Here is a 24,601-nt window from a genome sequence, read left to right on the forward strand (position 1 = left end):
ATTTATTTCTGTAATATAATTATTGAAAGATATGTGGATATAATTCGTTTATCTATTTACTCTTTGTAGTGTTAGTTACGGTAGAGGTTAGGATTAAAGATTGTATCATTCTGAAGTTAAATACTTTAAATTTTCCGTTCAATTTTGGAAAGCTATGTGTACGATATGTTTTCATTTTAAAATACTCAAACTTAACAAGACTCTTAATTACAAATAATATATAATAAGTCATTTAATTAAGTGACCCATCTCGCCCCAAAGCCTGGCTCATCACCAAGCTGAACCAAGCGTACTTATTCTTTATTTTCGTTTCTAATTCTGCATATACTTTTTTAGTTACTTTTATCTTGACAAAATTTTAATAAAAAACGTTTGCAGAATATATATATAGCACGAGAATTCTGGATCAATCTGAAAAATCTCTATCCCTTCCACACACTACTCCTTTCCCCTGTCGAGTGAGTCACGCCTACCCCGAAAGGGAAATGGCTTAATGGTGTAATAATAATAATAATAATAATATATATAGCGCTTTACTTTCTAGCAATGAATTAGCAAAGTTTAAATATTGACGTGAAAAGGACAGCTATGCTCATCTCGCCACACCCTACCTCAAATTCAGGTCAAAATGGGTTACCTTTGGCAGGTGCTGACTCGCGATCTATTATAGTTAGGATAATGTTCTTTTTTTGAAATTACAGGTATTTCCTTCTACTTTAATTCTTCTGTTGACCATTTTTAGATCTGGCCATCAGGATCCGAGCTACAGACAAACAAACAAAAACATGTGATTTTTGGCAAAAAATTAGAAAATATCGGGGTTTTTTGAAAGGCCGTAACTCCGAAACATTTAGCGATAGAACAACTTTCTTTGTTTAGTTGTACGCAGAATTGTATCTACTTTAATTTTTGTGAGAACAATTTTACCTCTCAAATGCACAGGAAAGCACCAATCCAGTGGAATGTGATATTTTGCACCTTTTTCCAAAAAAATTTCCGTGTTCCGGTACGAAGTCCTGTTCACAGAACCTAACCCCATATTATGCACCCACAAATGAAGTACTTAACAGAAAAAAATGACTGCCCCAGAAATTACCATGTAAAAGTACCAAATGACTGGACTATCGTAAAAGAAAAGTCGCATACAAATACAGCTTATAACATGATAAAGATTACTTTATTAGGCATACGACAAATCCAAATTTGTTTAGGTACGAAAATTCGTATGAAAAAGTGTATTCGCGAAAAGATGGAACTTTCAATGAAAATATCTTTTGAATAAACAATTTGAAAGATATTAACAAAATTGAAATTGACTATTGCTGTGTGCTGTCTCTCGTAATTTACTTAGTAAAGAGTTAAATTTGGCTTAAATTGCTTGGAAAATGCCAAACAGTACAATGGAATAGTAAAGTAATATAATTAATATAAAAGTATTCATTTCGAAGATGCTGTTAATGAAAGTAAAGCCACGCCAGTGTCGAAAAACTACGTTTTTCATCTTTTCGGAAAAAAAATTTTCAAACGAATTTTCATAAATAAATAAAAGATGCACGACTAACAAAACAAGTGTATCAATCTGAACTATATAAAGTAAATGGCAGTGTGCTCAGAGGCAGACCGCGTAAGGAATGGTTAGAATGTGTAAATGAGACAAATAGTTTATACCCAGGTGTGAATTTTCCATTGGGCCATAGTCGGGCCAACTTTCTCGGAGTTGGGCTAACTTTGCCAACCAGGCATTGACCAACATACCGAAATGATAACTATGGCCCAACTCTGTTTTCCGACTACTGGCTACCATGGTTGGTTCAACCATGACTACTAGAGGTCGGCCCAACGGCGAAATTATAACTTTGGCCCGACCATGCTAGCCGACTATTGGTACAATATCCATGACCAAAATCGGGCCAACTATGGCAATTACACGGAAAAAATATCCATTAATTTTTATAGAACTAATCTTATGGTAGAGAATACGATGGATATTTTAATCAATATAATACAATCACAACACTGTTTATAATCGCACGCTATGAAAATTTTTATTCGCCTTGGGGTTCGAAACCCTATAAGTTTCCCATTCCTAATTCCTAAAGCCTAAAGCCTCTCGGCTAACCTAGCTGGAAGTATTACAAAAAAAATTTGAAATATAACTGGCAGCTGTGCATGGCCGTCTGCAAATTTCTGTGAACCATTCTATAAAAAATATTGCTACGCTCATAATAATATATGTAATAAGATTTCAGATTTTTAAAATATTGCAAATTATTATTGAATATATTATGTCATTAAACAAGATTTAAAATAAATTTAAAAATATTTTAAGACATTATAAAAGATTATATATATATATATATGACCGTCCTTTCAATGAAAAAATGGAATTGTTTCATTTTCCATTCTTTTTTATGCTGTCACTATTTGAATTTTAGATTTTTTTGTAAAATTCAAAAAGTTTTTATGATAGTTTTGTAGGGTATTCAAACTCTGGTCATTTTTGGTTGTATGAAAAAAGTCATTAGGATAAATTGTCGACTTTTTGAATACTACAAATATCCGTACAGAGCATTTTTGAATCTTGAAAAAAGTACACACTCTTCCGCTCATTACCCCCTTCCTCACCGAGTGAGTCACGCCTACTCCGAAAGGGAAATTGCCTAATGGTTTAATAATAGTAATAAAAAATGTAGACTTGTCTTATACATAATAAGGTACGCTTTATGGTTTTATAAGTTGTGTTTTTATGTGATTTTTCTTTTCTGAATTATTTTCCAAAATATAATAGAGCTGTTTGGAAGCGCCTTGCGGTAAAGTGAACGGATAGTAGAGCTGATCAGGACTTAAACAGAACTGCGCAGCCGGAATCTCGTCTGTGTGTCATTTCCGTAATTTTTCGTGCATGTCTTCCGTCTTCCGTGCCATAAATTGTTTCAAAGAATGTAATTCTACGTCCAATTTTCGGCAGCGATGCGTGCAAACTGCATGTTCTATTTCGCCAGAACCAGCTGACGAGAACAAAGGGTCGAACGAAAAAACGACAAGTGAATTCATACACCAGTGCATTTAGCCAAGGTTCGGCGGTTGTATGCGTGTTGCGACGCACGCGACAAAATGCGCAAGACATGCGATATCGCGTTTGTAGCGTTGCGTTTGTCTCGGTTTTTTCCCGCCTCTCTTGTAGTCTTGTTTATAAGTCAAGAGCACGCTATCCCGCCATTATTCTGGGTGCAATATGCACTCGAACGTATCGTAAGCCGACAGATCGTCACGGGACTTTTCTACGAATCTACGTCAAGAAAGACAGAGACAATAAATCCACAGACCACACAACTACCGGTCGAAAGACCACATTGTGCAAAATAGGTGCAAAACCCGCATTAGATGCTTTTTCACGTCACCAGAGAATCGCCTACTTACTGAAGAGGATGAAGTTTCGAATATATCAAACATAAAGGGAATGTTCGACTTGCAGATCAAGCCTCTGATCAAGATTAACCGGATGTTGGATCCAGTCACGAAAAAGCGGATGGGAACCTTGTGAGCAAGGTTTTCGCGTCCGTGGGAGGGCGAAGGCACGAACCTGATGTAGTCCCACCGGTATTGAATATGTATTTCCTTTCGATTTCTCCCCTTTATCAACGAAACAGCGTGCATGCCTTACAAAAATGGCTATCGTGACATCGACCGAGCTCCAGAGAGAGGGAAAATAAAATAAAAAGTCGGAAAAAGGGCGCGCGCAAGATGAGTATTGAGTATTAATGCGCTCTGTGCGCAGGCTGAAACTCTGCATGATATTGACCGAGGCGATAACTGTAGCGTGGCGGGGTTCTCGAGAGAGATCACTATACAGAGAAAATGAGGGGGGAAGAGAAGACCAACAAAGATAGTGGGTTGAGGGTTGAAGAGGAAAGGGAATGAAATGAGCTGGTGGGTGCAGAGCAAGGAAATTTCAGTGAGCCACCTCTGCGTGCGAGTCAAGACAATGTACAGAGCTGGCGAACTCGAATGAAGGGCGGCGAGGGTGGAGAGACGTCGCCGGTAGGATCAGCAGGCGAACATGGGGGGAGAACAAGTTTGCACGCGGCTTGGAACCGGTTGTAACCGTGGCGAAAAGGGGAAAGGCAGCCAACTGGCAAGATGACTGCCACACACTGTTGATGTCAATACGTATGCATGTAGGACATCCGTATGCAGGTAACAGACGGTCTGCCGTTTGTGCGTTGCATCGGCCTTTCTTACCCGTCCGCGCTTTCAGCGCCCCACTCCACAAACTCCCGTGCACAACGAGCTTGCAGCCTGTACGTGACGTCATGCTGGTGTACAAGAAAACCAAGGGGTAACGCACGAAGCCGGGTGAAGCGTGCGAGAAAGAGACGAGGAGGTTCATAGTGTTGTAAATGTATTGGGTGCCTAGCTGCTAGTAGACAGAGTAGTAGACCTCATGGACTCGCTGCATCGACTACTTCTTCCGTTTCCCGCCCTCATCTACTCATTCCATCTCGTAATCCCTGATTCCAAGTACCTCCTCTCAATTTTACTCATCAACATCCCCACACCCCTATTTACAAACAAGTGTAAACTCGGCTGAATATATGACATCACTGTATGAGCAGTGAGCACGCAGTCAGGAACAGCCACATCAAGCCGGGTGTACTTACTCCCAGGGCTCCTCGTTCGATCGAACGAAACTGTGTTGCTTTCGTTTTTTCCCCTCTTTTTCCCGCCATTCGTTTCCGAGGCCGTCGTCACGGAGACTGTGCTTCGTATCCGCTATAAATGCCTGCTTACCATGCCGTATACGCGACATGCTTCGAAGTAGTGCCATAGTCCTGGAATGTCGTTGACAGTTATGCCTGTCTAAGATCTGTTTCTAAACATATTGGGATCCATAGTCTCGTCTCATGAATCAGCAAACCACGTGTTAGCCACTATGAGGATGCCTAAAGACTCATAAAACAGAGTAGCTAATCAGTTAAAAGCTATCGGCAATTCCACAGCCTTTATAATGAATCCATCACGGGATCCTGCTCATAAATTTTCCAGAACCGAATTAGACACCGTCTCTTTAAGAATTGCCCTGTACACCTGTATATACAATACAATACTAACTTATCAGATTGATATAGATATCTAATGTGAGTAAAGACTGTAGACCAACCGCCAAGTAAAGATTTGGAGAATATAGAAATAAGTACCTGATTTACACAGTTGAAGACATGTGACGTCAATCGCTCCATCATTTGATGAAGGTAATAGAGTATAGGAAAGGGTAATAAATTATATGAAGATAATTCAAGCATCCCTTGGAGATCAGCTAAAATTACTATCCTTACAGCACTCCTCCATCAGAAATATACTATTTTCCTGATGTAATCGAATTCTGATAATTCATCTTTATGTGCTCTAGCTTCTCACTCTAGCGATGGTCATTAGATCCCGGAAAATACCCTCCCATTAACTATAAATTATATTCAGTAATCTTAAACGGTCATCCTTATATCCATACGTAACATATTGTGTCATATGCATCGTACAGGGTCTCCACGCCTACAGTCATATATGAAGAAGATAGAGAAAAGATGAGGAAAGGTCATGGATGAAAAACACAGTTTAAAGTTTTGAAGGTTTTCATCGTAGGAACCGTGTTCGTCACCGACCAAAGGCAGCGTGACGCGACGCAAAGCGACGCTCTTGTCGCGATAGTCATCTTCATAATGCAATCTCCAGTCACATTCGACTGGAATAGGTAGGGCTAAATGAGTCGGAGAGACAGGCGTCATTTTTATCACTCTTAATTTGGTGAGACGATGCGCTGACGACACCTCCAAGGGCACCTTTAAAACCTGTAAAAATACACTAGAATTGTTCTTTTCTCTTAGTAAATGATGCTGCTCTTTTACGAGATTGATGGTATTTGTATGCGTGCTATAATAATCTGTTTACAAGCTCGTCAATTATAGAAGAGTTCAGAGTTGCCCTTGAGGAAATTCTTGAAAAATAAATGTTTACATTTCAGTATCCGATATTAGCGACAATAACAGCAGACATGCAAGTCACGCAAGCATTTTAGCGCTTCTTTGGGAAATTTCGAGAAATAGCATGTTCGCGAATGAGCACTGATGGAGAGCCACAAAGAGAGGTGACGCAGATGGAAGATAGAAAGAGGGGAGGAATGGTTGAAAATAGCCGCGGTTTTCCCATATGACTCTCTAAAATACAGAAGCGGGCCAAGTTATCCAGTAGTTGTTGATTTTTAGCAAGAGTTCTTCGTGTGGATTGCCACGAGACATTTTTCGATCTGGTTGAGGTTTAATCGCGGAACACAATTTTTTGGCTATATTCTCTCGTTCCCTCCTGACGTCATCCCATTGACTCAACTCAGAATACTAAACAAAAACTGTTTCCGTCGTCTCAAGGAAATGGGCGTTAGTCGTCGAGAAATCGTACTATAATATGTTTCTCCTTGAGAGATGATTTAAACTTTGCAGTATCTATTTTATTAATAAAACCTAGTTTTTAGAACTTATAAGGTTGACGTAATTTAAGACTTGAACTGATGACAGAATTTTGTTTGAGTTCCACTTTACTCAGCTTTTGGAAATAATTTTGGCATTGAGCATTGCCTTCAAGGAAATTACTCTGAAGTTTTTTGACCTTTTGGGAATAATATTACAGTCTATTTTCTGGTATAAGATCATAATCAGTCAAAATTAATTTGACCTTCTCAGGTCAAGTTCATAACCGATGCAATTGATTCCGCAGCTGGAAACTCAATGAAATGTGAAACTTTCGTTTTTTTGCAATTAAATAAGAAGCGTTGGTGTTTGAGATGTGTTACTCACATACTTTATAGTCGGAAACGTAAGATTCTAGAGATTGAATGAGATAAGCGGCTTAAAGTTCTACTTTTTAACAGTCGACGTGAGCAATTAAAAATTGACGAAGTTGGTTATTTTTGAAGAGACGTCCTTTACAGTATATATTTTGCAGTGAGTAGGCATAATATTAAAATGCCACGAACAAATAGCATACAACATCCTTCGCGAGTCTCAATCGTATCAATATGGGGCCAAGGACATTGACGAAGGCCCGTTTTTAAAGCCTTAATCATTCGCGTCGGATAGGCGCGGGTGGGAGAAGAGATTCCCTAGATACTCAGCTAGATTATGCTTGGAAACGTAGAAGAAGCACCTGGGAAGGTACATGAACCCGACAGAAATAACCTAACGCAACCTCGGGTCAATATCGCAGCGGACCCTTAAAGAGTGTGAGTAATGTTTTCGTCAGCAGTAGTAGCGCCGCGGCGCATTTTTACGGCTATGTTAGTAGACGAACCGGATTGATTTTCTCTGGCTGGCTCGGTGTGACGTGACAGAATAGTTTTGTCTCCTGTCTGCCCCCACCGACACAAGAATGCTTCGCTCGCAAATCCCTGTTCCCTTTCTCTCCTCCGCAGAAAGGAAATGCAGCGATCACCCACACATGAAAACTAACGCGAAATTCGTAATCGAATTTTGTGTAATTCGTGGGCTGGTCTAACGGAAGCGTAGTAGTTCCAGCGGAAACTCTGTGCTGAATATTCGCTCGACAAGCACCACGGCAACATCGCGAAACGGTGTTGCCAAACGTACCACTGACGTCACGAGCCACATTACCCGCGAGCACGTAAAGCCGGCAAGCAAGTTAGCAAAGCGTGACTTACACTGAGAAAAACATGAAGTCCATTGTTGACCGACAGAAACTGGAAAGCTCAGTTGATCGTGTCGCTTCTTGCTACCAAGCGAAAACACTAGATTAAATGCAATTGAAGATAAGATTCTGCATCATTTGCGCATGCCTAAATTCTTAATTTGCTCTTTTTTCTATGTGGGAAAAAGCTACCCCTATGCGAATATATGCATGTAGATTTCAGAAGGGTGTATCGTAATGACGATCGCCAAGACATTCCTTTGTGGATTATGAAGATAATTCTATAGTAAATCACGCCTTCTTTGTCAGAGAATACTTAAAGCAATGTAAACTTGACAAATGATAAGAAACTTCGTGGATAACCAGACTCACTGACAAGGACGCAGACTACTGAAATGAACATACATGATAAACGAAATTTCTGAGAATATAGTGAAGTATTACAAGTTCACTGCCAGTAATTTAGTTGATAATTTAAAACATGTTTCTAGGTTAACCGGAATTAGGAAACAAAGAGTCATCGATATCAATAACTCGTGGTAGCTTTCCGCTGTGAGCTTACCTTATCGAAAAAGCCACGTGCTCTTTAGCAGACCATCTGGCTCATTCGAACAACATGGATTCTCGGTTACATCATTTTTACAATTCTATCAGCTTATCTCTTTAAGAGTGTATTTCCTGCCTGACGGGAAAGAGGGAAGAGCCTCGAATTTCGTAAAACTGGTTCCCATTCATGCGGTCAGAACGGAGAGTGGTCCTTTCATTTGGGTTACTTATTCATCCCTGATCGACGAAGATTCGGGTAAGGTGGACCGATCGATGAAAGCTAGCTATGCTTAGCAGAGGCATTTATATTTCGCCAGCCATGTTGCTCGACTCGTACTCGAAGTTTCGGGCGTCACACGTGCTAGCAGCAATCGATATGGCTCAAGGTCGAGGGTATGATCGTGTCCTCTTTGAATGGACATCAAACAAAGCAGATGTGTTTGGTTATCGCATGTGCTCGTACGTGCCCCTATGCCTTATGGAATACAGGGACAATCCGTTAAGCTAATCCACCCCAAGGTCACTCATGCACGCGCCCGTGAAGATGGGGAAAAACTCAGAGGACCGAAGTTCCCGATATTGAGTACTCGTTCTCCGTTTCGTTAATCAGAATTATGTACTACTCATTTTCTTCGAATTGAAACTTTATGAGTTTGAACGCAGAAACAACAAAAAAATACCAAATTTTCTGGTAAACGCGCGGAAAAAATATTGTCATGAAAAAAAAGTGCAGACCGACAGGTCATTTACGCCAGCCCCCCCCCCCCCCCCCCCCCCCCCCCCACAATCTTAATTTTCAGGTTTTACATAGCCCACTGAATTGCGCCCCAAATGCGCTCAAAGGCACCAGGGATAAAAAATTTTGCAACACAAAACTGTACACGGAAAAAAAATTCTTGAGGCGAACGAGTGAATCGAGAATATATTAAACTCAAAGAAAGTGTACGCTTGGATTAGGTAAAACGTTTAGTTAGAAGAGTTAAACATTTAGTTACCCTATGTAAATTGTTCTCGTAAATCAGTAATTTGGACAAAATTGCTAAGTTCGGAAGTTTATTATTTTCGACAGATTATGTATAATTGTATTACCTTCAGATTAGAAAAAAAATTTAGTTGTTATACAAATATATTAACTCACACTAGCTAATCTTTCGTCTGGTATCGCGAAAATGAATTTCCATGAAATCCGTGTAATGCATTTGGAGGTCAAGTTTGTTGTTTTTAACGCGTTTCTTGATATTTCAATATAGTTATCGCCTACAATCGGAACAAACGTAAATTATTATTACTGCGTCATAAACTCCATTTAATATTAACATTCGCGCACATTTTAAGTGGTAAAAAGCGTTTAATTGTCCAAAGTAAATCTCAACTGTCACTGCTCCCGATTAGACCGTCGCCATTTTATTTCGCTGCTCCCATAATGCACCGGCGCTCTTCCGATAATTGCTTCAGACACCTATTCTTAATATTCCTATTAAAAGCTATACTTATTAGGGGTTTGACTATACGATATCCCTGGTATATGGAAAATGGTCAAGGATATTCATTTTTGCTGATCCAAGAATCTCTCTAAATTCCTTCGTTCGTTTTCAGCTAAATATTTAGCTATAATAAGGATTAATATCCCTGTCACTGCTCAATTTTTTGTACCATGTAGGAGTTATATCAGGGGGGGTTGCGTGGTGCCCCCCCCTCCCACCTCAATTTGGAAAATGAAAGTTAACATTAACAGTAGTTAATGTCACATGACCTTGAAGTTCTTCAAATGCGCTCATATGCGCCATAAAGAAAACAATTTGCGTCACATTGATAACCGAGTTATCAGCGATCACAGTAGGGGGGGGGGTCCTTTTTTTAAACTAATAACATCTTTTCAAATTCATCATAGCTATCTGTCATAACTTCAAATGCACTCAAATGCGCCACCACTAAACAAAATTCGCTCTAGCTATATCATATTCTTTGGGGGCTTCAAATGCGCTCATATGCGCTATAAAATTTTTTTGAAAATCTTGAAAATTGCCCAAGGTATGGTGTAATACCTGATATAACTCCTACAGTTTTGTGGTACAACATTTTTTATCGGTGGCGCATTTGGGGCGCAATTCAGTGGGCTATAGAAAAACCGAAAAATTAAGAGTGGGGGGAGGGGCTGGAGTAACTGACCTCAGACCGTCATGGGTAATCCTCGGGTAATCTTTCAATTTTAATTATGCCGATATTCATTTTTTTTAATGCTGCGATTACTTTACAGGGTATAATCGAAACACTTTTTTTTGTTTTACTCTGAAAAGAGAATGACAATGTGCACAGGCTCTCAATTTCTCTTCCATGATTTGCAATTGCTGATATAAAAGCACGCATCAAATTTTGTCTGATAAGGTTCTGATATGTACTATATTATTTTTAATTGTGTCATTGGTGATACTTTAGTCTTTGTCTTCTAAAAATAAAAGTGAAATAAGAGCATTCTTCCGATATTTTCTCTCTAGATAGATATACTTGGATACACAGATTATCAGTATATACTGCTTTCGACAGAAAAATCTTTTCACTAGGAGACACGTGCCTGTTTGTTTATCTATCATTTATCATTTGTGATTGTCATTTTTACGCTTAAAGTGGAGTAGTTAACTACTGACGTGTGCAGTCGCACCTTGAAATTCGATACACCGCGCAAAGGTCCAGATGAAGCTTTAATTATACATTATCTTAAAGCTTGGGTGGAGGTGTTATCTCTTACGAAAAGATTGATGATAATATGCCTGGTTATGCTTGGTTTAAAGCTATCTTGAGTCTTATCAGCATCCTCCAGAATGACCAATAGATAGAAAGTCAATACGCTGATGATGATGCTCAAGTGCAAAGAAGTCACTATGCGCAGGCTTAATCGTTTATTTATGTCTGGAAGGAGGAAAAATGCGATCGAGGAGGGCATTATCACGGATTGGCGGCCAAGTGAGGGCACTCAATCTCTCAATCTCTTCACGTTACTGTCTCGTGCTGCGCTCCATGATGTCAGAGTGATGTCATTCGAGCTGTAACGATGCAGTTGACCGGAGTGAGGGTGACACAAATAAGGAAACCTTCTAATGTGGAAAGAAAAAAATCAATAGATTAGAGCATATTTTCTATCACACATGGTAAATTTCCTATATTTCGATTGTACATTCTACAATCTAAACTCTGAAATTAAAATGCCAGCAACATTTATTACACGCGAGATTTATTCGATTTTTATTTTATGTGGAACGCGTTTAGCATATTTACAAATCGTTAATAATTCAGTTTTAGGTTTCAAAACACTTTGCACGTGCTTAAACATTCATTAATTAAACAATAATTTTAACCATTTTTTTCTTCTGAAATACTAAATCCTGAAAGTGCAGTCACTCAGAGGTATATCCCCTTGTGCCAAAGAAATGTTTATTAAAACACATTAAAATTCCTCTAAAGTGGTATTAAGATCTGTTTGTGATTTCAATTGAAAAAATAATTGTAGGCAGACTCTCTTGGAGTATAAAGAATATAATGATCCAATAAAGTATCCAAGTAACAAAGAACGTCAGTTCAGCAAATGTTTTAAGTCAATCAATTCACAGATTAGGAATTCTTTAATTAAAAATAAAATCGATATACACGGCTATGTAGTAAATCGATGTCGAAGTACACTCTCGCAATGTTTTCTCAATACCACTTGATCTTTTTGTCACATGGAGAAATGCATTCTGCAGTCTCAGCTCTACAGGTTTGCAGATTCGTATTACAGACATGACATTTCCTGTTGTACGACAAGCCATCTCTATACGAAAATTCAGCTGAAGCTAATTACGACATTCTTTATACAGATAGTATAAAATACTCTGCAAACATATGAAAGAAAATGGATGGTTTGAATTCACTTCTCAGAAGATTTTTGAAAGCTTGTTGTCTTCAAGAAAATCATGATAAAAAATTCGAATTGGAAAAATAATTATACTTGTGGAATATTTCTGCGGAAAGCATTGTTTCACTTTGTATGAATAGTTTTATCGATAAGGCAGTAAGGTACGAATGTCAATAATTACAAAATACGGTCAACGACTCGAGTTGATCAAGGAATGTTACATAACATGCGGTAAATGTTTAGTGTAAATTATTCTCGATATTATAATAATAACTTGAGACGACCACTGGGACTCTGTACTAGGTACACATTCCTATCAACTGTTATCGCAAAGCTCTTATCAGCTCAGAAAACTTGATAAAAAACTGCGCTGTTCACACACCACTCGCACCCGTTCAACATTATTAATGGCATTTGTTGCTATTGTAAAGATTAGATCGAATTTTTAGCGAAAACTTGTAAACCTTTAGCTTGCCTTGAATAAATCATGATAAACATATGTCATCTAACAGTGTGCAAAAATTTATGATTAACCAGGGAACACTGACGTGTGCAATACCATTTCGTTTCCTAAAATAGAATCACCTTTTTTCTCTGACATAACATTTTTAACTTAAAGTTCCTTTCCTTCTGATAAGTTGACTTTTAAATGCAATCGCTGCCAGATTGTCACTTTATTGTAATTCATAACATGTGCAAGGACATAATTGCTCATTATACAGGCAGTGGCAGTTAGTCTTTGCAGACCAGTTTTTCGTCTCAAAAGGCATGATTACGAGTCGTCTGTCACATACTTTCTTCGATTTCTCGACGGTGTTTTCCTTTTTTTTTTGTTGACAAAAGTTGCGTTGGTCACACGTTCAAATAGCTGGAGGCGAAAGTGATGCAACTCTTCTCTAGTTAATCTTTCCTTCTTATACTGTATACATACAGAGTGAAAAAAGTGTTATTTTCTGCTTTCGAAGAACATAATGTTGTAGTTATATCAGTTCTATCTTACTATTTGAAAATAAATATTTAGCGCATTGTGCTTAATCGTTTGAAATAGCATTCTGAAGATCTAAACCGATTGGTTTAATTGTGTAATGATAATTATGCACTTGTAAAGTGCACATGTAACGCAATGTGCAATAGCTTCCTTGAAGAAAATGAAACGTTAGTAGACAACTTCATCCTGGGATTAGACATTAGACGTGAATGAGTTTACTAGCTATATGGTCCTTGTAATATAATCTAGATAAATTCTCAGAATGTTAATTCAGACTTTGCAGAACAAATTTTTTGTTTAATGAAGTCACGGAATGACAAAGATAATGATTTTAATCATTGGACTACATGTACCTCTCCTCTACAAATATGCGATCAGCGAAAAATTTACTGATTGAAATAGTAGTGAGACATTTCACGGATTAATAAGTTTGAATGTTAAGCGTTATTGTTACTCTTTTACTAAAGTAGCAAAAAGAATTCCTTTATGATTTTTTTTTAATTTTCGGGGCTGTAAGTCTGCTGAATCAACTGTGGGAAAAATGTGCTCTAATTCGTATAAAAAGTACTTATACTTAACGGGTGTGTACATGACAGTTCAGTTTTAAAAGTATTTTAAAAGTATTTGAACCTACTAAAATATTATTGTATTATGCCTGATAAATTGACATGGTGCAGGGCTGCCAACTCTCAAAAGTCGTTATTTCACTGAAAGAATACGCAACTTTTTACTGATTGTCAGTGAACGGTTTTCAGCTATTTTAATTAGTGAGATCTCACTTACATTCAGTGATATATCACTGATTCAGATTTAGATAGTCCAAAGTTTAATTCACTACAGTACTACACACTGGGTCAAATTGATATTATCGTTTTTTTTAATTTTAAAACAAAATTTTCACCATTGGGTTGAACAATTGAAAATTTCTAAATTTTTTGTGTATGGAAAACTTTGTTTTAATTATTTTTTTGAAGTAAAGTTTCTCAGATGGAGAAAAAAGAACAACTTTTTTTCCCAATATACCATTTCAAAAAATGACCCAAAAAACTAAACTAAATATTCTATCCGTATATTACATCAGTCAGTAATAATTGTAATCTTTATTAAGAAGGTTGATATTTACTCAAAAAATGGTTGGAATCTAAAAACGAAAAATTTAAATTGATAATTAGTAATGATTTATTTACAGTAGTTATCAACTGAAAGATTACTATAATTTTCAATCAATGTAATTAACTAATTACTAAATATCACTCTTCAGCTGATGACGTTAAATAATAAAAATGGCTCATCTTGCAGGATCTGTAAAAAATAAAAAATAAACGTTTTTCCTGCAACTTTCGGTAGAAATGAACAAAAGTGCATTTTTCGATATTTTTTCAATATTATATAACGACAAAAAATGTTTTTCTTACTCGATTTTCATCTACAGTTATTCACTTCCATAAACTTTACCCTAAACATTTTTTTTTAAATTTTCATACCCAAAAATGTTAATAATTTTAGATTAGAAGCTTTGCAATAGTCTTGCCTAGTTATGAGAATTGTTTTTGTTTTTTTAGTTGTCCGTAATACCACGAAGAAACTGAACAGTGCCAGTATAATCTCATCATTTTGAGTTATTTCGGCCCACTCTAATGCTCAAAACAATATTTCCGTGTCATTCTAACCCTAGGCGTAGTCGAAAGATTAATTTGCTACTAATACAATAACATATTGTTAATTTGTCATCCATAAACCATGTCATCCATAAACACATATAATTATTAAACTTGATTATAGAAATGTGTGAGAGGAATACTCTTGTTGACACTTAAGATGAAAATTCTCTTCGTGGTAAGCAAGAATTTTCCTCTTATCTTGTTAAAATGATAATATTTTACACAACTATAAATTGGTTAAAAATGTTATAATTATTTTGAAGCACATTAACTATATCATTAAGACTGAACATACTTGAATGACGTAATCTTTCATTTTTTCCGCAAATCTCTGAAAATATTTGTAAACCCTGGAGACAACATTGTTTACCGCGCCTCACGAAAAAATCAATAGATTCGCTTCTTTCCGTCGAGATTTATTTCAGCTCTATAACCTATAAATGTTACTTTAAAACTGTAGAATCTTTTTTAACTGATTCCTGGATATTCCTTAAAAGAGTATTCTGGACCAGTACTCCTTATTCAGTCGAAAGTAAAATTTTCACCATTCCGTTATTTCCCAGCCATACTGGCTGATCGCATCATCTTCGCATTAATCTACAGCTCAGAAAAACGGTGGGATCATTTTTGTGACACCTCACTTGTGTTCTCAAAACAAGAATTTTTTTCTTAAACGCTATCATTATCATTATTATATCATCATATGTTAAATGCAAGCGAATTAGTTCCCTTGAGAGTGACTGATTTACTGAAGGAAATGGAGTGGAAAAATTGGACGATAAGAGCGCAAAAAATGGCCGAAGGACGAGTGGACCCTCCCGGCGAAACTCGTGGGTTGCCTGGAATGACCCAAAAACAGTTCGTCGCGTACAAACGGTGCGGTTTTGTGCGGGTTTTCTCGGATGTAAAGGCGGCCTGGATTGCTTCCCCTCCCTCTCACCCGCAGGTCGTAACGCGTTCGGTCGTGTTCGCGAAAGAGTCCCGGTCGCTGGCTACGTGTTTCTCCCCGAGTGTACTCGGGGCGCATGCGTGCGAAATTGTGACGTCGCACACTATGACGCCACAGTCTCTCATTGGCGGAGGCTGACGCCAGGGGAAGTGAGGAAGGGGGCGACACCCGTAAGCCCACTCTACCGCCGCATTCTCGAGCGTTCTTCTTCGCAAGTAGAAGGTGGAACACGTCTCGCGCGCAAAGTATTATTCCTCGTCTCGTGCACGACCTATAGCTGCTTTCTTACCTTCGTGCAGTGAAACCACTCAGAATCGTGCTTTTCCTACTTTATACGTCACCAGCGAGGTTATCGCGACTGGTGTTTTTTCCGCGCTCTAATTATTTCGGTCAGTGTTGCTACGCGCAGTGAATATTGTCCGTGAGTCGTACCGCAGTTCCTCCTCGGCGAAGGAAGTAGAGAACGGGAAACTGTGCTTGATCCTATTTTTCCTATTACCTATAATATATTTAGCAAAACCTATTCAGTGAACCGAACAGTGCATTCTAATCGTGTTATGTATACTCAGGATACCTGAGTTATTAGCCGTGGACCATGTACTGAGGAAGGTGGCGCGCAATTTCGTGAAGTGAGATTTTGTTGGGTGAAGAAGACACAACAGCGAAAATGATGGGAAAACGCACTCAATGTTATTTGTGCGATTTACCCAGGATGCCCTGGGCTATGATCATGGATTTTTCAGAACCAGTGTGTCGCGGATGCGTCAATTATGAAGGCGCCGACAGAATAGACCTTGTCCTAGAGTCAGCCAAACAGCTCAAAAAAGCTCATGGGTTCCAGGAGTCTAGACCCTCTGCATCGAAAACTTACAGGACTTCCACACACACCGAGCACAACGGCGGCACGAATCTCGATGTTTTACCGATACAGAATGCGGGCCAGAGCCACTCAAGGCATCACAACATCGCCGGGTACTCACAGCTGCACCACAGGAACTCCATAACGGAATTCAACTCCGGTTCCAGACAGCAGCTGACTCGACAGCATGAGGAGACTCACGAGATTGCAAATGGCATGAGGAGCAATAATGTGCAGAGGATGTCCAGCGCTCATCTTGCCGCTGTAGCTCATCATGTTAATCTTAGTCATAGCCGGGGCATCACCCAGCTTAAGAGAGGAATCTCGACTATCGATGAAGACGAGCACGCCGAAAAGCGACTCTCTCTCGAGGAACAACACCCCGTCAGGCCACCCTTGACAAGGGGAGATTCCCTCCCGGCTGTGAGCCTTGCAGTCAGTTACGTGCAAGATAGAACCAAGGAGAAACATCCGGTGAGGGCTCCCAGCTTCGACACCGCCACCACTTTCAAGGCCAATGGTAAGCCTCCTTTACTCTCGCGCCTTTAACCGGTTGTACCGGTAGTTCTCTCCCGTCTACGTCACTCACTATCTGGGGGGTTATCACCGTGGGTACACTGAAACTGGAAACGAGTTTATGCATATGAAACTTAACTACATAATTCAATCATTCAGAGCTATACTGTCAAAACAATAGAGAAGTATCAAAATATCATGAAGCCAAAAACCATAAAACTATTACTGACAAAGGACCCAGTTCTAAATAAACTAAAATAATGTCTTCTTGGAAATTAATTTTATTTTTATGAACCACAGTCACAAAGTAGTTAGCTACATTATTTTAGAATATTCGGACCCATAATGGTAGATAAATCAATATCAACATGCAGTTTTGCAAAAATAAACTAAATACACCTGTCTTGATATTCATATACGGTTCATTTTATTGAATATTTTAGACCTTTAAGTGGAAGTATCTATATTACATTTAAAGTACATGCACGCTATACTAATAAAATGTATGTTTAACTTAATAATTATACTTCCGTATGAAATTCATAAACCCAATTTTATTGACTTTATATCGCGGAAATTCTATGTATGTGTATTTTATACCGCGATAAAGTTAAATATAAATTTTTCGTATCAAAACGTGATCATTATTTAATCTACAAAGTACATTGGGTCCAATGTACAAGAGTTCTTCATCTTTAACACAGGGTTCTTAAAGTCAGTTGATCTGCAATAATTCCTATAGAAAAATCAATATCACGCAACTGTAACAGCTCAAACTACTACCACTAAAGAAAAGTTAGGTAATCTTTTAATAAATGCACCAGTAAAATCTGGTTTATATATATCGAACTACTCCATACGACAAACTCGTATTTATGTTTTTTTTTTTAAATTTATTGGCTCGTCGATTCACATTTTCTTTTATACGAAACTTATAGTATGTTTTTAAAAAGCTTCAATATGCCAAAATATTTCTTCTAGGTCTTAAATCTCTTCTAGAGTGTACCCCTGCCTGCAACTAAAATTTGTCCTCCCGATAAGATGCCCATCAATTCTCTTTTATTCTCGAGAGCTTCATACGAGAGCCACTTTGTTAACGAAAGTCGCCCACAATGAATTTAAGTTTGGTAGAACGCCAATTCCGTCATCGATTCAAACTTTGCAACTAAAGAGAGCGATTAACGACCCGGAAATGACGTAATTCTTTTGTTTATAAGCACATTTGAACGGTATATCGCAAACTTTGATGTCATGTATATTCGTTTCCTGAATTTAGAGCAGCGGGAACACGATAAGCGATTTCTACTATCTTTCATGAGCGGGTACGTCACGCACACATTTATTCACTCGGTGTCTCGTTGCACATGCAACCATAGCTGCGTGCGCAAGATCGCATTACGAGATGTTTACACATCATTGTTACGAACGATTCTTCATGTGAATCCTTCCGGTCAACAACGTGGACTCTTCATTTATCTTATCGGTCGCCTCTAAAAATAGGGGAACTCAGACGTCTGACGCGGGAACTATGTTTATCGATCAAAGACGACGCAGTCTAAAAACCAGATAGGCCAGATTTACACTTTTTTATGGAAATCAACATTCACGGAAAGGTGCTTGTGTGCCCCTATCTCATTGGGAAGTGACTTTGCCTCAGGGAACTCCAGGTGGAAAGATAGCTCCCCTTTAATCCGGGCGGGTTCCCGTGACACGCCTTGGACCTGGCGCTCTTCTTCTAAACTGGTTTCTTTGTTCGCGGTAATTGACTTCATGGACTGACAAGACCAATTTTTTACCTTTCTGGGTGATGAGCTCAATTCATAGCACCCTAAGCCTCATTCCTAAAGGTTAATTGACCTGATTACGGTGGCATATCTCTGTTTTCGTTTAAAGCAATTGTTATGGAAACATTGAGAACAAACATTTTTCATATTGTATTTAAATTTTAAATTTAAGATGGTTTGAATTTCATTTGAATCTGAATTATTGACTAAAATACGATAACACACTTATGCGTAAATAAGTAGATCTAAAAATTAGAATATAAATATAACTCATCTTATTTGAACATCAGGCTAGCAGCTGATTGATTCCACAAAGGAATATTTAGCAGCTGTTCTTTTCATTTCCCTTCCGGTTAATACTCAAAACTACAAGGTTTATTTAAATGTTATGAATTTACTCTAGTTTTATTAAATTAGTTCAAGCTTCAATTATCTCAAAGTTTAGGAACAAAAATAAGTAAATTCAAGTTTCTCTTTCTTTTAAATATCCTTTTCAAATGCCGGTTCTCCAGAGTCCAGAGGGAGTCAACCCTTTGTGTTATTCAGGACAATGCCACAATATGGATTAAAGGCTAATAGCTACAGTTGCTCGGGTACTTTACAGTTTACAGCTTTAACTTAATATAATTCCTTACGCTGAGACTGTCAAAGAGTTACAGTTATGCCTCCGGGTAGTCATCGACACATTATTTGCGAAATAAAAAAATGCAAATAAAAGCGAAAATTACAGTATGTCAAGAATTCCAGTACCTCTACTTGTCCCTAAATCTTCACTCACAAGGCGACGAACTACTTAAATGACTAGTTCAATGTCGTTTTTCATCCATTTTTCGATAATGACATAGATAATTGAGTGATAATGTATGTATGTGTAAAATAGTCTACAACTTGCACGTGATAGGAGACTAGAAAAACATTGTGACGTCTAACCAAGTGATGTCATGCCACGACATATATTTAGACCAATGAATGAGCTTATTGTCGCTTGAATAAGAATCTACTCAAGAATGAGACACTTTCATTGCATTTAAAGATGACCGTTTGTGTCGGGAGTCGATTTAAGATAGTTTCTCTCAAAGAAACTCTGTTTGCTATCCTCACTGCGAGAAAAATACGGTTCTGCCAGCTGCACGATAAAGTTCTTTCGTCCTGCGATAAGCCCTGCAAAACTGGCCAACGTGTCTTCGCATGTGCGATATCAGTTATCAGCTTTTCAAGAGGCTCGAACCAGGAGTATAAAAGCAATTCTGTGTGATTGCATAATTCCGCCTTAAGCACAAATGAGTTGTTTTCATCTAAAGTTTGTTTAATAAAATGACTCACGGCACTGATAGCACAGTTATGTAAGTTAATTATGGAATTTTTTTAATGTGCACAAATGGTTCATTTGCATGGGTTTCAAGATCCAAATATTTTAGCTTTTATAATGTATTTTTTCCGTTAAGCAAACGCAGCTGGGAGACTTAAAACTGCAGTAATTATTTTGCAGTTGTGCTATAATTTTAGATAACAAAAAGATATTATGTGGTAATACTACTGGATGGTAATATGAAACTCTTGCACCTTCCATAGTTAATTTTTCTTTTCTTATCTTTTAATAAAGTTCTGTAATCGGATATGCGCCACCTCAAGTGGATTATAACAGCAAGAAACTCGTATTTCTCTTCGAAAAAGAGTGATCGAAGCTGATACAGGCGTCTTAAAGTGCCTGCAGTGCAAAGGAGCTCTGATTTCGATGCACTTGCAGATTTTTTACATTTAAGCAGGTTTGATACGTCGATCGACGATATTTTGGCCTCACCCTGTGTCATATGTATTGGACTGTGGAATCACTGATGAGTCCTCATTTTGTCGACCAGTTCATTGACGAAGCTGCTGACAAGATTCGCATTACCTAAGTCCATTCACACATGCTGACATGCAAGCGATAAATGCGTTCAAGTCCTTGCTCTTCGACCTTTTCAGACAAGTCGGCGCTTTCTAAATCTAAATCTAAACATTAATGTGCTTACAACCTAAGCTGGAAAAACCCGCTCATAAATTTTCAAGTCACTGTGACTCACGTTTCTTGCCCTGCACCGAACAGAATGAAATGTAGGTATCTTTGAGGAAAGAAGATCCTGCATGTGATATCTGGATTAGGAAACTATATTCCTGCGGCTCTGAATATTTTCCTGGCCATGTGCCTAACCCAGGTATTTTCGTGTTCGTGACCGAACTGATTTTAAAGTAGTGAAGTTTGCAGCCCTTGCAACATCTGTCAATGAATGACTTTAATTACCGTTAGGACAGTTAGGTTGTTGGGTAGTCAGGTAGTAGGTGCCATATAATAATCAAGAGTCCCGAAGGAATACTTCCCGTTTGAGATTGTTTAACTACCGTAACGGATTTTTCCGTGGAATGGCATCCTGATGAGGAGTTTCATCCCCTTTTTTATGATTTTTACAAAAGTTAAATTAGAATTTGGACTTGCGGCGGAGGGAGAAGTAACCCTCCTAATTCATATTGTGTAAAGTTAAACCCAAGTTTTCTGACTTCAATGGTTGCAGATAGTAAATCAAGAACCTCTTCTAGACTCTAGAGGTGGGCGTTGAGATAGGGATTAATTTATGAATTATAATAAATGGAAGTTGCAAGTTATATTGTTATATGGCCATCTTTATAACAGTCGTAGAGTACCATTAGAAATTTCAGAATTCTTCTTGCGACAACTGATTGTATCCTTTCCTCCCAGGGACCTATAACTTTCATAAGAAGGGTTTTAAATCTCTGACTAACACTATAAACTAGTTATTTCTGGTGAAAATTCGATATTTTTAAAAGGAAGGAAAATCACAGACACATGTTTATTTGCCTGTCTCTTTTTTCTACACGCCCCTCGCCTTTTTTATTTTAGAGTCTACTATTTCCGCCTCGAAGATACAGTTTGTACCTACGCGTTCCTGGCAAAAATAGATAGGCGCTGGCAAAGATCGGCTTCTGGAAATAAACATGGATCATGAAGACAGTTCTAGCATGGAAAAAATAAGCATCCGTCTGCCATTACTTGAGCGGAAATCCATAGGCCGACACTTGCTCAGTTTACCGCATTCATGTGGGCAAGATGGGTATAATGGAGAACGCGAAACGTATTAAACCCGTATATCCGCTCTTTTATATATATATATATATATATATTTTTTTTAAGTGAATGCTTTGAAGTTCTTCAAAATATTTCACATTGTATTTGTGTACGGGAATAATTTATTGTGAGTAGAATATCTTCCAAAGATTAAAATATTATGATTTCTCTTATCTGCTCTCTGAATGATATTTATATAATGCTTTGAAACAGCAACAAACAGGTTTATATACATATATAACTGTAGTACGATTGTGTTATATAATCTATTTTTACTGCACTTATGTATTTCTTCATCACGAAAATATATGATCTCTTTATCAGCTACAAAATTTGAGAAATCCCGAGTTTTATAATGCTCACAAATTTGATAAGATAACCGCATAGATAAGCCTTTGATGAATGAAGCTCAATGAGGAATTAAGGAAGAAGTTTCTCCGTTGTTACAGGCGATTGTCTTTAGAAGATATTCTTAGCTAAAATTTGAAGTTGTCTTTCCACATTTCGTTAATATCCCATGAAAGTCTTATCTTCCATTCTTTAAATGTGTTATTCTTGAGTGCAACATAGATAAAGTTCAACTGCAGTCTCTGATGTCATTTCCGTTTTTAGTGTTAAATCTCCGGAAGACGATTATCACTATCAGATTATTCGCTTCCTCTGAGATGAGGTATTTAACGTCCTCGATTTATGAAAGCTAAGAAGTAAAAATTCTCCAAATGTTTTACAATAGATCTCTAATGACCTGGAACGTAGCTTCCCACTTGAATTATTATCAGAACGTTCACTCTCATCTTGTGGCTTGGTGAAGTGCTTAAGTTTGGAGTCAACTAGGTTCATTATAAGTGTCTGTTGTTGAGGTTCTCACGTTGCGTCAATTTCCGGAGTAAACTCACATCTACCACAGCCAGTCAGCGACAGTCTGATGCAGGTTGGCTGAGGTTGTCAGACCTACGGAGGTGGTGGTAATGAGAGTGCGCCTTTGAGACTTGAGTTTCGCAACGATGAACACGCGGCGCGACCATACGCTTCATTTATCGTGCACACCAGAAAACATATAGACTGGTTTGCCCTACGTCATCGGGACGAGTTGTACATACAGACGTATACGCGTTATGGCGGGGTCGTACTTTCGAAACAAGGCCACTATACTCTGCGCGGCGACACTGGTGACTAAGCTGTTGCCCCTCCTACGTATTGTTTCGAATGTACGGAATCAACGTGTACTCGCTGTTTCATATGTTACGATTTTTGTTTGTTTCTAATCTCAGATTTGTTAATTTTTGCTTATTCTTTTGCAAGGGGAATCTCCTACACCCTTCAGAATTCTGTTAGTGTTCATACTTCTCCTAAGATGCGCTTTTCAGCTATTCTTGTGCAAAACGTGTTTAAAAAATGTACGCACGAGTCTTTTTAACTCCTGGTTAGATTTTGCCAATTTTTAAAGATGTTTCGATGACAACTGTGAATTAGGAGGGGTAATAAATGTAATTAGAAACAAAAACATTAAATTAAATTCCCTTATAAAATAAGTTTACTCACTAAATCTTAAATAGTATATAAAACTGTAAAACGAAAACTGAAATAAGTTGGTAGTAGTTCATTTTTTACTAATTCATGTGTCATTATTAGACTTATTAAATCAATATTTTCATATAATTTTCAGTGTGAAATCTTTTGAAATGTGAAAAAATGAAAATTCAAGACCATTCAAATTAACTGCTTTTGATCTGAAATACTTTACTAAACATTTATAACATTTTAATGTTTACTTCCTCAGTTTCGCAAGATTCCAGAGACAAAGTTAAAACATTAATAATGAATTAATTTAAAATTTTTCAAATAAAAATGTTCCATAATCGGTGTAGACTGTAGCTCGGAAATTAAAATTATTTAAAGGAACTACTACCACCATTATTGATTCAAAAGTTTGATTTCCGTTATTCAATTATTCAAACTTTTGTTATTTTCTTTTGAATATTGAAGAATTGCGGCATCAGTTCCAGTTAAATAATTTTCTTAAATTCTTGTTTTTCACGACTTTTTGTAACCATCTATGCAATTTTCCCACATAGGTGAAACCACTGTCTTCGAAATCGATTCATTATGCATGCAGTGAATCATAGCCTCCAATTTTTTCAAATTTAGAATCACAAATACGTGGTTAGTTATTCAATCTCAAAGTATGTGTTAATATTAATACTATCGTCTGGCTTTTGTCTGACCCCAAATACTAAATTTTTGTATGTGGGTTATAAGAGATATGATATGAGAAATATAGTTAAATGTAAGCAGTCGATATTGCATTCATACGTCTGGCAGTAGATATATCTGTTCTGTCGTAAAAATTACATTAAAATGAAATAAAAAGTGTTGTCGATCAGTATCAACCCAGGGGAATTTGTTAGCCTTCGCCTTTACACCCATGCATAAAAACTATTTCGACTCATCTAAAATCAATTCTGATACCAAAAGAATTACTCTGAAGTTGCCCTTCGATTAATTTCTAAGATTGTCAGACGTCTGTTTCTATTATTCAATAATATACAAATTATCATTATTATTTTATATGCTGTTGGAATTTCTCTCATTGTAC

The 24,601-nt window shown here is 37.6% G+C and overlaps 2 protein-coding genes across 3 annotated transcripts in view; both read left to right on the forward strand.

Moving 5' to 3' along the window:
• The window catches only part of LOC117168218 (serine-rich adhesin for platelets-like), a 160,783-nt gene that overhangs the window by 105,190 nt on the left and 30,992 nt on the right, over positions 1 to 24,601 (forward strand). The gene's annotated exons all lie outside the window — the stretch shown is intronic.
• Positions 15,924 to 24,601, forward strand: part of LOC117168219 (interferon regulatory factor 2-binding protein 1) — a 21,440-nt gene continuing 12,762 nt past the window's right edge. Inside the window, exon 1 of the mRNA XM_033353702.1 lies at positions 15,924 to 17,104. Within this exon, the coding sequence (XP_033209593.1) occupies positions 16,393 to 17,104 (712 nt within the window). The 5' untranslated portion in view covers positions 15,924 to 16,392. The remainder of the gene's footprint in view (positions 17,105 to 24,601) is intronic.

This window comes from Belonocnema kinseyi, chromosome 2, assembly GCF_010883055.1.
Source record: "Belonocnema kinseyi isolate 2016_QV_RU_SX_M_011 chromosome 2, B_treatae_v1, whole genome shotgun sequence".
Taxonomy (NCBI): domain Eukaryota; kingdom Metazoa; phylum Arthropoda; class Insecta; order Hymenoptera; family Cynipidae; genus Belonocnema; species Belonocnema kinseyi.